The following is a 16716-nucleotide window of genomic DNA, read 5'->3' as shown; positions in this document are numbered from 1 at the left end:
GAACAGAACCTTCATAGCCATGCACATGTTCTCATGATACAAAGATCATGATGCTATAGCATGGCTAGATTCTTCTACATGTTACACAACCTATACAATGCATGCTTTATATAAGGCACCTACATGGCTTACTTCCTTCTACATACTATATATAGTCTAATCTTAATACTCCCCCACAATCTTAAGGATGATTATAAGTGACGAATCGAAGCTTGGTTCGTAAATCATGAAATGCTGAAGTATCAAGAGGTTTTTTAAGTGTATATGCAATTTGCACACTGCTATGAAGATGTTGGATTTTTAATTTCTTTGTAATGACTCGTTCACAGAAAAAGTTGATAATTAATTTAATGTGCTTGGTTCTAGCATGTAGGATTGAACTGTGAGATAAAAACCCCGCACTCAGGTTCTCACACAACAAGGTAAGGGGATGAAAATGTATTGAAAGCTTAGCTAGTAACAGTTTTATCTACAAAAGTATTGAAGTAGTGTGTGCAAATGCTCGATACTCCACTTCAGTGCTAGAACATGGAACAGGATGTTGCTTCTTCGAGCTTCATGACATAAGATTGAGCCAAAGATAAACGCATGAACTAGAGGTTCAACGATGATCATTAGGGTCATTATCCCAATAAGAACCGTAATAGGCTCTGAGAGAGAACTTATGAGATGTCGCAACAGGTGTAAAATGAAGACAATGATCGATTTTTCCACTGAGGTATCGCAATATGCGTTTGACAATTGCTCAGTGAGATTTAGATGGTAAATGCATGAATTGGCACGCCTTATTGACACTGAAGGCAATATCGGTCCTAATGAGTGTAACATAATGCAACACACCTATAAGGGACATGTATTGATGAGGATTAAAGAGAGAAGTTGAGTCATGTTTGCTTAGTTTTCATGTGATTAGCATAGGTTTAGTTACACCATTGGCATTGGGCATTATGGATCAATTTAGTAAGCCACAAATGTACTTAGTTTTAGTGAGATGCAAGTTGTCATTGGGAAAATGCTTCACCTCTATACCAAGAAAGTATTTAGGTCGACCAAGTTTCTTGAGTGCAAAGGTGGCATGAATTGAGTCAATTAGTTTATGTATTAAAATGGAAGAGGATCCTATGAGAAATATATCATCCTTATAGAATAAGGCATACATGATAATTCCCTGATGTGAGATGCAACTTTTCATACCAGGTTCGAGGAGCTTGTTTGAGGACATACAAGGCTTTGTGAAGTTTGCATACAAGTGTTGCATCATGATGTTTGCAGCCAGGTGGTTGAGTCATGAATATTTCCTCTTGAAGTGAACCATTTAGGAAAGCATTATTTACATCAATTTGTCGCATCTCCCAGTGATAAGTCAGGGAAAGAATGAAGACAATTCGAATTGTGGCAGACTTAATTACTGGGGAGAAAGTATCGTTGAAGTAAAATCCAAATTGTTGGTGATAGCCCTTAGCTATAAGGCGGGCTTTGTATTTGTACACTAAACCATCAAGGTTTTCTTTCACCTTGAAAACCCACTTGCAACTTACAAGTTTTATGTGAGGTGGGAGATTGGTAAGGGACCAAGTTTTATCGTCCAATAGAGCTTGGTATTCCGCTTTTATAGCTTTGAACTAGTCAGGATGAGAAAGGGCTTGCTTGACTGAGTGTGGTTCAACATGTGCCAATAAGACCTTTGGTTTGAAATGATCTGTTTGGCTCGTATGAGCATATGATGAGTATTGAGATGAATAACTTTAGGTACAACTGAGTTATGTATAAGAGGTGACAATGATCCTATAGATTAAATTATTTGTGGGAGGGCTTGAGTTTAACTCTATTAAGGCATATGTGAATCAACATTGAGGTATATTGTTAGATGAGTTAGGTGGTGAGTGGTGTGGCACATGGGTAGAAGTGTCAAATGGATCAATAGGTTGAACAGATTATACGACATGTCTAAGATTGTTTGGGTGAATATCAGATTGAGCCTTAGAATCATACCTGGCTATAGGTAGAGTATAGGGAGACAACCTATCAGGGACAAATTTATGAAAAATAAGGGTGACCATAGAATTTGAGTTAGACTCAGGGAATACACAAGTTGTTGGCATGGTGAAAAAAAGAAGAGACTGAGACATGGTGAGAACATAGCTTGAGGAAGTTGCCTTTCAAGGGAACATAGTTGGATAGGGAAAGTGAAGTTCATGAAACACCAAATCTTTTGAAATGAAGATCTTACCACCTTTGTTAAGAAACTCGTGCCCTTTGTGTTGAGATGACACTCTAAAGTATATGCATTCTTGACTTCTGAACTTAAGTTTATGCCTAATGTAAGGTATTGTGAATGGCAAACAAGCACATCCAAATACTTTGAGGGATTTATACCTCGACAACTGCTTGTACAAGGCATGATAATGGGAATGAAATTTGGGAATACCTGGTGAAGGAAGTTGGTTAATAATGTGAAGTGAAGTTGCAAAGCTATGAGCCTAATATTTGAAAAGAATTGAGGAGTGAGTAAAAAGTGTATGTCCCATTTCCACAAAATGTCGATGATTTCTCTCGATTGTCCCAATTTGGTGTGAGGTATGTGTACAAGCATGCTTGTGAGAGATTCTTAATTCATTGAGATACTTGGTAGAAGGCCTAAATTCTCTGCTATTATCTGACTGCAATGTGTAACACCCTAATTTCCCCGACAATTATTAATATAAAATCAAAGTGATTTTTTTCTCAAAATGATAGACATACAATAAAACATGCAATTAGGATGTCACACTTTTCAAACATATTAAATCTGCTCAATTGGTTATAGATATATAACACATTTTCGGATGAATCAAAACAAATTCATAATCCTCCATGTTATTTTTATCATGTAGTGGAAATAATCATAATCAATATTAAAACCATTTGCATCCAACAAGCAAACAATATTTATTGAAATACTAGGGAGTTCATAAGATTCCAAACAAATCATTAACAACAAACATCAAAATAAACTACAAGTTCATCCCTCCAAGTGTCACGTATCAGAGCAACGACGCCAACTCAAAAAGAAATGAAAAGCAACATCTTCCAAACTCCACAGCCTTGAAATTACTTATGACTATCTGCACGATGTCGTATAAAGCATCATTCCAACATAAGGGTGAGATATCACAATAATGTAAGAGAATGTATAATAACAGGCATATAGTAATATGATCATGCATAGTCATACATTCCTCATCTCACAGATCCACACCATCCAAAACAATTATCACATGATTCACTCATCAAACACACAATTATTCATCAATGTCAACAATAATGCAATGCAAGGAGACCGACTCACGGACTAAATGCATGTGGTACCAATATCGCTCCTGAATCCATTCCATATAGGACCAGAGTCAATAATCATGAACAATTTGGTTCACCTTGCTCCAGATCCACTTCATCTAGGATCGGAGCCAACAATCATGAAAAATTTGGTTCGCCTCACTCCAGATCCACTCCATCTAGGATCAGAGCCAACAACAAGATTAAAGTCCACAATATATAACACATGCGACTCAACCATGCAACAAACAAAACACATTGATATCTACATTCATAAATGCGTCACACCAATACAAGCCACCTGCTACTCATGTAAAAAACATACACTCCATACAACTCAAAAACAACATACGACATCCACAAGCCTGTGCAGAAAAGTTTCAGCTTACGATAAATATCCATCCACTGGTTTCAAAAGTATTTTTATATGTTTAAAAATATTTTTAGCTTCCTGTAGGTTCAAACAGCGCGTCAAATGGACACCCGAGTCAAAAGTTACGAATTTTCAAAATTTAGAAAAACCTGCCCAACACAGTGATCAAATTATAAGGTTATCATCAAATCCGAGTTAAAGACGATGAAATTCAAAAGACTGCTTTCAAAACTCGATACAGGCATTATGAGTATTTAGTGATGTCATTCGATGTTTCTAATGCACCAAGTGTATTCATGGAGTATATGAACATAATCTTTAATACGTACCTGGATAAGTTTGTGGTGGTCTTTATAGATGACATCTTAATTTATTCCAAATCAGAGGAAGAACATGTTATGCATTTGAGAATTATTTTGTAAATGTTGAAAGAAAATAAATTATAAGGGAAGCCGTTGAAGTTTCAATTCTGGCTAGAGAAGGTGAGATTTCTTGGGCACGTTATTTCAGGTGATGGTATTATTGTGGATCCAACCAAGGTAGATACAATGTTGCAGTGGGAGGCTCCAAAATTAGTGACATAGATTAGAAGATTTTTGGGCTTGGATGGTTACTACAAAAGGTTTATCAAAGGCTTTTTTGAGTTAGCACTTCAATTAACTCAGCTAACTTGTACAGGCAAAGTATTTATGTGGGATGTTTAGTGCGAAGAAAGTTTTACAAAGCTAAAGAAGAAGTTGATGACGGTTCTAATTTTGATATTACCTAACCAGAAGAATATTTTGTTGTGTATTGTGGTGTATCTAAATTGGGTTTAGGTGTTGTGCTTATGCAAAATGATAAAGTAGTAGCTTATGTGTCGGGGCAATTAAGGATTCATGAACGGAATTATCCTACTCATGATTTAGAACTGGATGCAGTTGTCTTCGTGCTAAATATTTGGAGACATTACCTTTAGGGCTCCAGATTTGAAGTGTTCACAAAAGTTTGAAGTACTTTTTTAACTAGAAAGAATTGAATATGAGACAATCCAGATGGTTAGACCTGTTAAAATATTATGACTTTGGTTTGAATTACCATCCAGGTAAAGCTAATGTTGTGGCCGATGTTTTAAGACAGAAATCGTTGCACATGTCTACTATGATGGTTAGAGAGCTGGAATTGATTGAGCAATTTAGAGATTTAAGTTTAGTTTGTGAATTGACCCCGCAGAGTGTTATGATGGTATTGTTGAAGATTAACAATGATTTTATGAATAAAATTAAGGAAGCTCCGAATTTGGATGTTAAGTTGGTAGACTCAATGATTGCGAGTGATCAATCAGACAGTGATTCTAAAGTAGACGAGCAAGGTGTATTGAGATTCAACAACATAATATGTATTCTTGATGATGTAGAGATGAATAAAATGATTCTGGAAGAAAGTCATAGTAGCAATTTGAGTATCCCTCCGGGAGCTACTAAAATGTAATAAAACTTGAAACAATTATTTTGGTATCAAGGATTGAAACGCGATATGGCGTAGTTTGCATATGCGTGTTTGACTTGTCAGAAGTCAAAAGTCGAATATCAGAAACCTGCAGGGTTGATGAAACTATTAGATATTCCAGAGTGGAAATGGGATAGTATATCGATGGATTTTGTAACAGGATTATCGAGTACTCAAAGGGGACATGATACAATTTTGGTGATTGTTGATATACTAACGAAATCGGCTCATTTTATTCCGTCCGATTAATATCAATTTTCCTGTATCAAAGTTGGCAGAGAATTATATCCGTGTGGGGGTAAAAACTTCATGAGATTCCGTCGAGTATTATTTCTGATAGAGATATGAGGTTCACTTCTGAATTTTGGAAGAGTTTGCAGGATGCGTTTGGCTCTAAGCTGAGATTGAGTTCTATGTATCATCCATAGACAGATGGTCAGACGGAGAGGACTATTCAGTCATTGTAGGATTTATTGACAGCTTGTGTTCTTGAGCAGGGATGTACAAGGGGTAGTTACCTCCCACTAATAAAGTTCACTTATAACAATAGTTATCATTCTAGTATCGGTATGTGTAACATCCCATTTTTAGTATTTATTATTTTATTAATTATTTTGTTATTTGTTTATTTTATTAATTATCATGTGGTATGATAATTGATTAAATGAGTTTTGTGATATAATTGTTTTTGGTTAGTAAGTATAAAAATGAGAATATGAGTTAATTGAGCCTATGTTGAGTGAGAATATAAGCTAATTGAGCCTATGTTGAGTTAGTATAAGAAATAGTGGAGGTGCTAATTAGTAAGTCCATTTAGAATATGAGTTGGAGGGGTTTTCACAAAATTAAGAGAAAAGAAAAAGATAGTAAGAAAAGAGAAGAAAAGAGAAAAAAGGGGAAAAGAAGAGAAGAAAAGAGAAAGGAAGAAGGGGAGAAACCTAGAAGCTCAAATCCTAAGGTAAGTGTGGGATTTCTATATTATTATGGGGTTGTATAATGATTAATGCAAGGGTAGTAGCATGAAACTAGGTTTTTCATCTTTTTCATGAATTTGAAATGTCAGGGTTTAAAATGAGGTGATGAAATCAATGTCATGAAATCTTGTTTTTATAATTCTAAATAATTCTTTATGTTATGTATATGTTAGCATACATCATTTCTATGGTTAAATTGCTGTTTTGGATGATTTTACATAGCATTTGTTAACAATGAATTCAAATACCACATCATTATCCTTAGAAAATATGAAAATATTAATAACATATTTCGTGTAACACAAGGAACATGTAGAAATCCACTTAACATTAGTGGATAATGATGCATATTTTTAGAGATAACGCAAGAGGTACCTATGCACGTAGTTGCTAAGGATTGGGCATTGCTTAACATTAGGGATGGCTGAAAGACCCACACCGGGGGGCCCACCCGCACTCGAACCCGAGTCAACGGGTAAAAACTCGAGTTGACTGGGTTCGAGTGTCACCCGATATTTCGGGTGCAGGTTTGGGTAGTGTGAAACCCACACCTGAAACCCAAAATTTCACCCGCTTAGACTTGAAATTACTTAAGTGCCACTAAATATATATGTGTGTGTGTGTGTATATATATATATATAAAAAGTGTAACAAATTAGGGTTTCTACTTTCTGAAACGGAGAGAACATCATCATCAACACGCGAGTTGGAAAGTTGTAGTAAAATTGATGGAAAATTGTAATGTTTTTGTTGGAAAGTTGTAGGAAAATTGATGGAAAATTTCAATGTTGCTATTGTATTTTATGTGTTTTGTCGCGAGTTCAGGTGAAAAAACCCGAACCCAACGGGTGTGGGTGTGAGTGTTATTTTGCCACCCGAATAGAGTTTAGGTTTAGGTTCAGGTTCGGGTGGTGATTTTGGGTGCGGGTTTGGATAGTCTGAAAACCGCACCCGCCCCTACCCGTTGTCATCCTTACTTAGCATGTAAGAAAATGCGCACAAGGAGTAAAATGGTGAGAAGCACCTGAGTTTATGAACCAGGCTTTCTTCTCAAGAGCTTCAAGTAAGGAATACTCATGTTTGTGAACCATCATTGATATAACTTGTGTGTCTAATGTGGAGGCCTCAGCATGATCCACTGATGAAGAAGGTTCAGACATGTTTGAGGAAATGCTTGTTGAAGTGAAGTTTTCGTCAAACCTATGCCAACAATCCATTACAACATAACCATATACTCCACATAATTGGCATCTAGGTCTATAACATGAGGGGTAACGTCCATGGCCACACCCTCTACCATGATTCGTGTGTCCTCGACCTTGATTACAAGCTGAAGTTTCAAGAACATCACTTGTTTGAGAATTTGCGTGAGCCAAATTTGTTGAGACATTCAAAATAGATAATTCCTGCATGAACTTATCAAGTTGAGCTTCTTGAATATAAAGAAGTAATTCAACATCAAAGAGTGAGAGAGGTTCATGGCTACCATACATTTACATAACAAAAGAGTTACGTAAGCCATCAAGAACTGAATCAATTTGATTTTGTCCAGTAATTAAATCACCAACTTCCAAGAGATATTTAGCGATAGTTTTCACGGCCAGAACATATTCAGTTACAAACTTGTAACCTTTCTTCATTGATTTCTGTTCAACTCGCAATTACCTCACATGATCTTTCATGTGAGCATTGAAATAACAGTGAATTATGTCCCATACTTCAAAAGCATGCTAGCAAGCTAACACTCTATGTAATACCGACTCAAAAATTGTTGAAAGGAGCTAGATGAACACGACCTGATCTTGTATGATCCATGCTTTATATTCTGCAGATACATTTCCACCTATGCGATCTTGTTCATTCTTGAACTTTGGTGGAACCCGAGGGCTTACCACTAACTTGTGCACTCTATGAGTGAGGATGGAACATTCAACCTAATTCTAAAGAGATAGTTGTTCTCTTGAAGCTTGATTGAAATTTTTAGACTGAAATGGTGAGTGGAGTTTTAATCAAAGGTATTCTTGAAGATCATAGGTGTTGGTGGTGCAAGCGAGCCAACAGTGGTTGCAGAGGAAGAATCCGCCATGACACACCAGTAACAATAGTGCCTTTATAACCTAATCATATGACAACACCAACAATACCCCCTCCATAACTTTCCTAGGTGTCAACACTATCTACTGTAGTCCAAGAGACAAAACCACCATCTTCTCAAAGACATTCTCTCACCATCTTGACTATGAAGATGTTCTAGGATTATACATATCAATAAATATCTATATGTAATCCCTAAGAAAATATTCACCTCATATATTCTCAACTTTCATAAATTTAATGAAATAAAGTACATTAAATATAACCAAAGATTACATAAATACCATAATATGAATCACAAAGGATTGAATAGAAAGAAAATGCTTCACAAAAAGTTAAAAATAAATATTACATATTTTCATAATAACTTGAAGATAAGCATGGCTTAATAAGAATCTCGAGTGGATTTTCTTTGATGTAGGTTACTCCAAAAGCTTCAGCCATATCAATAGGTTTAGATGATGGTTTTAAGATTTCAAAAGAATGCAAAAAACTAGCTAAAGCCATATGCACCATTTGAAGGCCCAAAGATATTCCAGGACAAATCCTTCTACCACTTCAAAATGGTAACAATTCAAAACTATGACCCCTAACATCAATATCTTTATGAGTGGTAAGAAACCATTCTGGTTTGAAATCTAATGGATTTAACCAAACCTTAGGATTAGTGTGAATCTTCCAAAGATTTAAGATAAGTCGAGTTCCTTTTTCGACGACATAACCACCTAAATTGCAATCCTCTGAGAATTCACGTGGAACTGAGAGAGGAACCGGTGGATATAATCTTAGGGTTTCTTTGACTATACTTTGAAGGTACACCAAATTGTCATTGTCAGAAACTTCTACACATCTTTCTTTTCCAACTTGAATGTTAAGTTCTTCTTTTGCTTTTTTCATCACATGAGGATTATTTAGTAACAAACTTATTGCCCGTGTAAGAGTGCCACTAGTTGTTTCAACTCCTCCCGCAATCAGTGCCTTTAGAAAAAATAAAAATTTCATAACAAAATGTTAACATGATAATCAAGTTGTGTACAAGTGTCATTATAAAGAAAACATAATTGATTATATAACAAAAATTAAGTTAACTGTTATGATGGGATCAAATACTCTATAATTAAAATAACACTACACTCGACTTATTTATTGTTATTATATATATAAATCTATGAATTACTTACCCCAAGAATTGATTTAGTGGTGGAGATTTGAGTCTTGAGAATGTGCTCCTCTTAAGATTTTAAATTTGAATCCTGTTAGGTGTTAACAATTCTTGTGTTGGACCAGTCTACTAGTGGGATGAGATTGGTCTTTTTGAATTAGTTGATCACAAAGCCACATGCTAGGATTTCAAAAATATCTACGAATCACAATATTATAATATTTTGACTTTAAATCTTAAAAACATGACCTTGATATAAAAAAAAAGCTCTTGGAATGATGAAATTAGCAACATTCCTTTGTATTAGAGTACCTCTAATGAAGGGTTTTTTCTTATGTTGCTCCAGCTTGGCATTAGATTTTTCTCAGTTCAGCATTGGAGTGATGAATTTCTTACTCTATCTGGCACTACCGTTGCATTGCAATGCAACGTTGCTTGATAATATTTAACTGTTTTTATGTTTTAATAGGCAAAGTTAAATACTATTGTTTTTTATATTTCAATGGTCTATATCTCACGAAACTATAAAGTCACTAGAGAAGGAAATGTGGCTCTTTTTTGGAAAACAAGTTGGTTGGGACGGGGTATCTTACTTGACCAATTTCCAACTCTATATCAAGAATGTTTCTTTAAAAATGATTGTGTCAACAGAATGGGGATTTGGAGTGGGGATGTGTGGAAGTGGAATACTATTCGAGGGGAAGAAGTTATGGGATTCGAGGCTTCCATAGAATTTGAAGATTTAAAAGTGGTGTTACAAGGCATTTACTCTGTTGTGAATGTTTCTGATTTGATCATTTGGCCCTTTGACAAATCAAAATGTTTTACTGTGAGGTCTTGTTATGACAATTTGAAGTAGGTTCAAGGTGACATCGAAATGGATGCTAGGAGGAAACAGGGATTAAGAATCATTTGGAGGGCACATGTTCCTTCAAAATTTAAGATATTTGATTGGAGACTTGTGTAGGACAGGTTACTGATAGGAGGTGCTATGGGGAATGTACTGTGTTCATCATTGCTTGGTGGAATGTTGCATCAGTCTAGAATTTTGATGGCTATGGGGAGGAATCGACTGCTAACACCATTTTTAGAACCTTGAGGGCAAGGTTCAAGTGAACCCGGCGGCAATGATAGGAGGTGCAATTAGATATTTCAATTAGTAATACAATTATATTAGTGTTATTTTATTTTGAATGTTTTGTTAAATTGAGCTTTTAATTTAGGCCTTCTATTTAGGATCACTATGAGTACTATATATGTAGTCCTTTGAGACTTTGAAGAGAATCAATAAAAAAATCAAAGTTTATTTTATCTTTTATTTTTATTAGCTTATTTTTATTGTTCTTTCCCTTTTTATTTTAGAACCCCTAGTTCAATAGATCTTGATAGGAAAATCTTTCTATCAGTTACCGTCAAGGAAGAAATTGTTAAGAAGAGGAATAATTGCTTTGAATCAAGATGCTTCTTGCGTTTTCTATCATTTGCAGGTGGAAGATTTAAACCATATAATGTTGCACTGCACTAAGCTGAACCAGTTATGGCAAAAAATTCACCTTTGGCTCGAATTAGATATCCATTTAGTTGAGGATTGCTGCAACCACCTTTTGAAATGTATTGAACTACTGATTGGGAAGATGCCAAGTAATAGGGCATGTGTTTTTTGTCTGACTATTTGCTGGTGCATTTGGAAGCAAAGAAATGATATAAATTTCAAAGGTGCAGAATGTGATATCGACAAACTCTTCTTTATGATTTTGGGGTATTCTTGGTGGTACTTTCTAGAATGCTAACAAACTAATGCTCAAACCCACATATTTCATTGCAACATATTGAATCAGGGAGCACCATTGCAATACCGAGAAGTTAGAATATTGGAATAGATCATTGGTCTTAGAACTGCATCTAAAAGCTTCATTCCTAAGATGAAATTATTAACAAAGACTTGAGTCACTGATGGATTAATTTGCATTCTACCGCTTCTTCCAATGATTTAAGAAGACAATTAAACATTCATAGCATTTACAAAAATTAATGAAGCATAAATTTCAAAAATACGAAAACGAATGAACGTTTAACAAATACACCTATGTTTCCTTTCAAACTGTTATGTACTCATTTCCATTTATTTTATAGGGAATTTCTACGTAATCATACATTTCGCGTAGAAAACCTTCATAATAAACATGATTGTTCTTCTAAAATACGGAGATGAAATTTACCAAAAGCACTCAACTGAAGTTGCTTCAAAGCTTGATGTGTTATATATCTTCATGTGAGTGTGATTTATTTTCTCTAATTACTTAATAAATTAATTTATAGTAAATAGATTTGATTATTTTGAAAACAAAATTAATTAAATTTAAATGTATATAAAAATAGTGCCAAATATAATTGATTATAAAATTTATTCTAGATAGTTGTGATTTTATTTTATTTTTGAAATGACACATAACACAACCAGTTAGATTCAAACAAAGAAATATTCATAACAATTGTTCTCAATGTGCATTTGATTTCTATTGTATCTTACAAAATAATTTTAATTCGTGCAGGTATTTAACTAATAATAATAAGAATACACAAAACAATAAAACCGTTTGATATAATATCGCAAATGATAAAAACTTTATTTATAGAAATACACCAATTAATACACCATTAGCATAAAATTACATAATTTCATAACAACTAAGGGACAAACGTGGTTTAACAAGAACCTCAAGTGGAGTAGCTTTACTATTTGTTAATCCAAACACTTCAGCCATATCAACAAGTTCAGATGTTGTTGGATTTAAGATATCAAACGAATGCAAAAAGCTAGCTAGAGAGTAATGCACCATTTGAAGTCCAAAAGATATTCCAGGACACATCCTTCTACCACTTCCAAATGGTAATAACTCAAAATATTTACCTCTAACATCAACATTTTTATGAGTAGTGAGAAATCTTTCTGGCCTGAACTCTAACGGATCAGGCCAAACATTAGGATCGGTATGGATCTTCCAAAGATTCGTGATTAATCGAGTTCCCTTTTTAACATGATAGCCACCTAGGGTACAATTCTCGGAGAATTCGTGAGGTCCCGATAGAGGTGCAGGTGGATGCAATCTTAGAGTTTCTTTGACTATAGCTTGAATGTATACCAACTTACTTATATCTGATTCGTTTACATGTCTCTCTTTACCAATATGTGTGTCAAGTTCTTCTTTGGCCTTTTTCATTGCAAGAGGATTTTTCAATAGTAAACATAGTGCCCATGTAAGAGTTACACTACTACTGTCAGTTCCTCCGGTAAACAATGTCTGTAATTTAAGTGCAAATATTTCAACATACTTATTAAAAAGCGAACACGCATGTTGAAATGCTTGTTCATATTAAAGGTTTGTTTAAATACTTGTTAAAATAAAGCTAAGACATTAAGACATGTAAATAAATAAATAAATAAATAAATAAATAAATAAATAAATAAGAATTTTATATGCACAAATATAAGGTTTTTCTTAACCTAAATATTATGTTATTTTTTAATAGAAAAATAGAGATTGGAAGAGTTTTGCCTCAAATTTCTTATCATTTTGTATTAACTTGTCAATGTATGCCTAAAATTTGTCATAGTCTAATAATTTATTAAGTTGTCATAGTCTTAATTTTAATCAAGTTGTATCAAGTTCATTTCAAAAGTTTATATTTTTGACTAATTTATTAAATTGTCATAGTCTTAATATTAATTAAGTTGTAACAAGTTCATTTCAAAAGTTCATATTTTTTTTACCAATTTACTGAAAGGTCCATATAAACACATATATACAATCACTACAATAAAAAAATTTATTAGTGACGTCATTTTCATACCACAACATGTAAAATCACATGTAAGATCATGTTACAATATGTCTTTGTGCAACGTGAACAAATATGTCGCAGGAGAGTACGTAATAACTTTATAGTGATATGAATTTAGTGTTATTAATTAGTAACGTGACAACCCCATTGCAAATCCTACACGCAAATCAAAAGCTTTCCTATTGTAACATACATGACAAACATATATGGCAAATAGTGCATAGAAAACGCAACATAATAGTGACGTGAATGCAATGACAAATTTTTCTTAAAAATTGAAAATATATTAGAAACACAAGACAACAAAATTTAAAACCTTTCAACTTCAATCAAAATTGTTTCTACTTGACATAGAAACTCTACTATGGTCGATTCTTTTATTTATTTTCAACGGTAGGGCAGGTGGAAATATTATATCTGCCCCACACCTGTCTCGAAATATATATATATATATATATATATATATATATATATATATATATATATATATATATATATATATATATATATATATATATATAGAGTGTTAATTAAAGAATAAGATAAAAGTTAAAATTTATTAAAAAAATAAATTTATTTTAAAACAAATAATTTTTTAAAACATATTTATTTTGAGACGTATGAAGTATGGTAAATTTTAATTTTATCTCGATAAACATATCTCTTAAATATAATTGTTTTTAATAATTATTATTTTAATATATCTATATGTCCTACTTTAAGAAAATGAGATATGCACTAAAATATAAAAGACTTAATTGCAATTTTGGTCTCTCTGTTATCATTTTTTTTGAGTTTTGGTCCCTCTATTTTAAAATCCAAAATTTTAGTCCCTATATTTTAGTTTTTTAGGATTTTGGTCTCCTGCAAATTTGAAGACAATTTTAAATAAAATGACGCTCATATTGATGATGTGTCATTGCCAGTTCAACAGTGAAATGTTAAAAAAAAAACTAATTTTATTTAAAATTTATGTTGAACATCTCATCAATGTGAATTGCATTTCATTAAAAATTGCCTTCGGATTTGCAAGAGGGTCAAAATCCTCAAAATATTAAAATAAAAGGACTAAAATTCAGAATTTTAAAATAGAGAGGTCAAAACTCAAAAAATGATAATAGGAAAACTAAAATCGGCCTTTGAAATTTTAAACTAAATGCAACAACTTTCTTTAAACAACTTTTGTTTATGTGTGAGATTGAAAAGATTAGAATACATACCAATATTGTGGCTTTGATTATGGTATCACAGTCAAACCCTTCAATTGTTTTTCCATCAAGCAATGAAAGCAACACATCCATGATGTCTTTATTATCGTCACCATCAACCTTTTCACTCAAACTCCTTTCATGACGACGCTCCTTCAACCACTCACCTAAAACTTCATCCAACTCCTTTAAAGTTCTTTTCATGGCCTTCACATGACCACCAAAATCAAACAATTCCAAACAAGGAATAACATCTCCCACCGTAATCACCCCAAACAAACGCATCATCTCCTTCAAAGCTTTCACACTTCTTTGAGCTTCTTCTTCATCAACATTAGTTCTTACACCAAAATATCTCTTTCCAACAACCATTCGAAGAACCATGTTGAATGTTAAGTGTGTAAACCACTGCTTCATATCCACCAACACATAGTTTGATGAATTGTGCTCGTTTCTTTTGCTAGACCAAACATCGAAGAGCTCTTTAATCGATGTTTGTACTTCGGAAACACGAATATGTTGTTGTTGTTCGACTCGACGATTCGTGAGAATCTCTAGGGTTGCAATCTTGCGAAGATTGCGCCAATAAGGACCATAGGGTGCAAGTCCAAACATGGCTCCTTTATAGCCCAAATGTTGTGTTGCAACAAGCTTGGGACGAGATGAAAGAGCCATGTCATTTGTAGTGAAACATTCCTTAGCCATTTCCCAATTGTTGATGATTAAAGCATGTTTTGAACCAAGTTTGATGGTGAATATTGGTCCATATTTATCAGCTAAGGTACCTAAGACTCTATGAGGTGATTGTGTGCCATTGAAAATGGGGAGGTGACCAAGTATTGGCCATGCACCTTTTGCTATTGGTGCCTCTCTTTTTTTTCTATGAACAAATAGAAACAAACCTAATGGAATTAGAGAAATTAGGAATGCGATTGTTGTGGTTTTTATTAGGCTGCTTAGAACTACATCCATTATAGCTAGATGAGGTTGGCTTGATGAATGGATGTGCAATTAGTATTAGTGTTACTCTTGAATGTTGGCTTTATATAGGACAAATTCTCTTAAGAGAAAGAAAAAAATGGAGAGACGTGTGAAGTGTTTGTGAAGACATGCATGTGTACAAAAACTAAAATTGAGAGGAAATTAAGTGGGAAAATCAAATCTTTAATATTTGGATAGGCTTACAATTTTCTTTTAATACTCCCTCTGTTTTAAATTATAAGTTATTTTAAAAAAAATTGTCATAAATTATAAATCACTTTATAATTTCAATACAATATTAATGACATTTTTGTCTATTATTTATTATTTTTTTCCTTCATCTATTTCTCTTAATTTCACTTTTCTGTGTAATTAATGAAAAAATATTATAAAGTAAAATATAATTTATCTTTCACATATAATATTAATTTTGTTTTTTAATTTATGTAAAATGCTCAAAGCATTTATAATTTAGGACGGAGAGAATATTATTTTTGAAAGAGACGTGTGTGTAACGTGTGATTCTTGTGGTGAGTGGAGATATGTGACACTTCAAGTTTGACTTTTTCCCCTTTTTCTTTGCATTACTCATTTCGCTCTAATCGACATGAGTGTTATCTCCTCAAAGTGATACTTCATCGAGCTTTGACTAAATCTAACACCTACACTGCATTCATGGATATTAGTAGAATTGAGAAAGATTCTACTAATTTGTATTTGTCTATACTCACTTCTCCCTAATTTGTATTTGTTTGTGCTCGCTTAACTCTCTTGAGACATGGGAGAATTAGGATGTCCGTAAATTTTTCTACTTGCCTATTAAGGCTAGTAAGTTTTATTTTGAAACAACAAATAAATCTTAGTATTACTTATTCTTTAGCATAAGGGATGCTACAAAATGATACAAACAGAGACAAAACAATATTTCTTTTTTCAGGTTACACCAAAGTACCAAAATACAAGTAGCAGACTACTCCAAAGCCATTAGAAACACCATGTTTGCAATAACAACTATAGCAGGAAAAATGTTGCATTACATACTTCCCAACTAGAGACGAAGTAGACCAAAATTCGGAAAAACACCTATGACCTCCCTTGACTGCAATCAAGGCCGCTGAAACCAGCGACAATCTCCAAAACTGATGCCAGCACGCCAAAAGTGATGCAACAACTCCTCTCGATTATGAAAACAGGAGAGAAACGATAACCTGCATCACCAACAGTAGAGGGAAGAAAAATAGTCTGTCATGGATTTAGACGGTTTCTCCTGATCGAAAT

General features: G+C 33.7%; 1 protein-coding gene across 1 annotated transcript; it reads right to left on the bottom strand.

Moving 5' to 3' along the window:
* Nucleotides 1-11985: 11985 nt before the first annotated feature.
* LOC131627035 (cytochrome P450 82A3-like) lies at nt 11986-15499 on the bottom strand. The gene is made up of 2 exons (XM_058897872.1): nt 14470-15499; nt 11986-12708 (listed from the first exon to the last, which is right to left on the bottom strand). Exons 1-2 carry the CDS (start codon nt 15427-15429, stop codon nt 12076-12078), a joined length of 1593 nt encoding a protein of 530 aa, XP_058753855.1. The 5' UTR covers nt 15430-15499; the 3' UTR covers nt 11986-12075.
* Between the last annotated feature and the right edge of the window lie 1217 nt (nt 15500-16716).

The sequence above is a fragment of the Vicia villosa genome, unplaced genomic scaffold (genome assembly GCF_029867415.1).
Source record: "Vicia villosa cultivar HV-30 ecotype Madison, WI unplaced genomic scaffold, Vvil1.0 ctg.000345F_1_1, whole genome shotgun sequence".
Lineage (NCBI taxonomy): Eukaryota > Viridiplantae > Streptophyta > Magnoliopsida > Fabales > Fabaceae > Vicia > Vicia villosa.
The sequence above is the reverse complement of the archived record's forward strand: the minus strand, read 5'-3'. Positions and strand labels throughout refer to the sequence as shown.

Bases quoted from the DNA above. Each gene is read 5' to 3' on its own strand.
- LOC131627035 (XM_058897872.1), bottom strand. From the start codon at position 15,429: ATGGATGTAGTTCTAAGCAGCCTAATAAAAACCACAACAATCGCATTC. The intron at 12,709-14,469 runs GTATGTATTCTA...CTTAAATTACAG, and splicing joins TAATCAAAGCCACAATATTG to ACATTGTTTACCGGAGGAAC.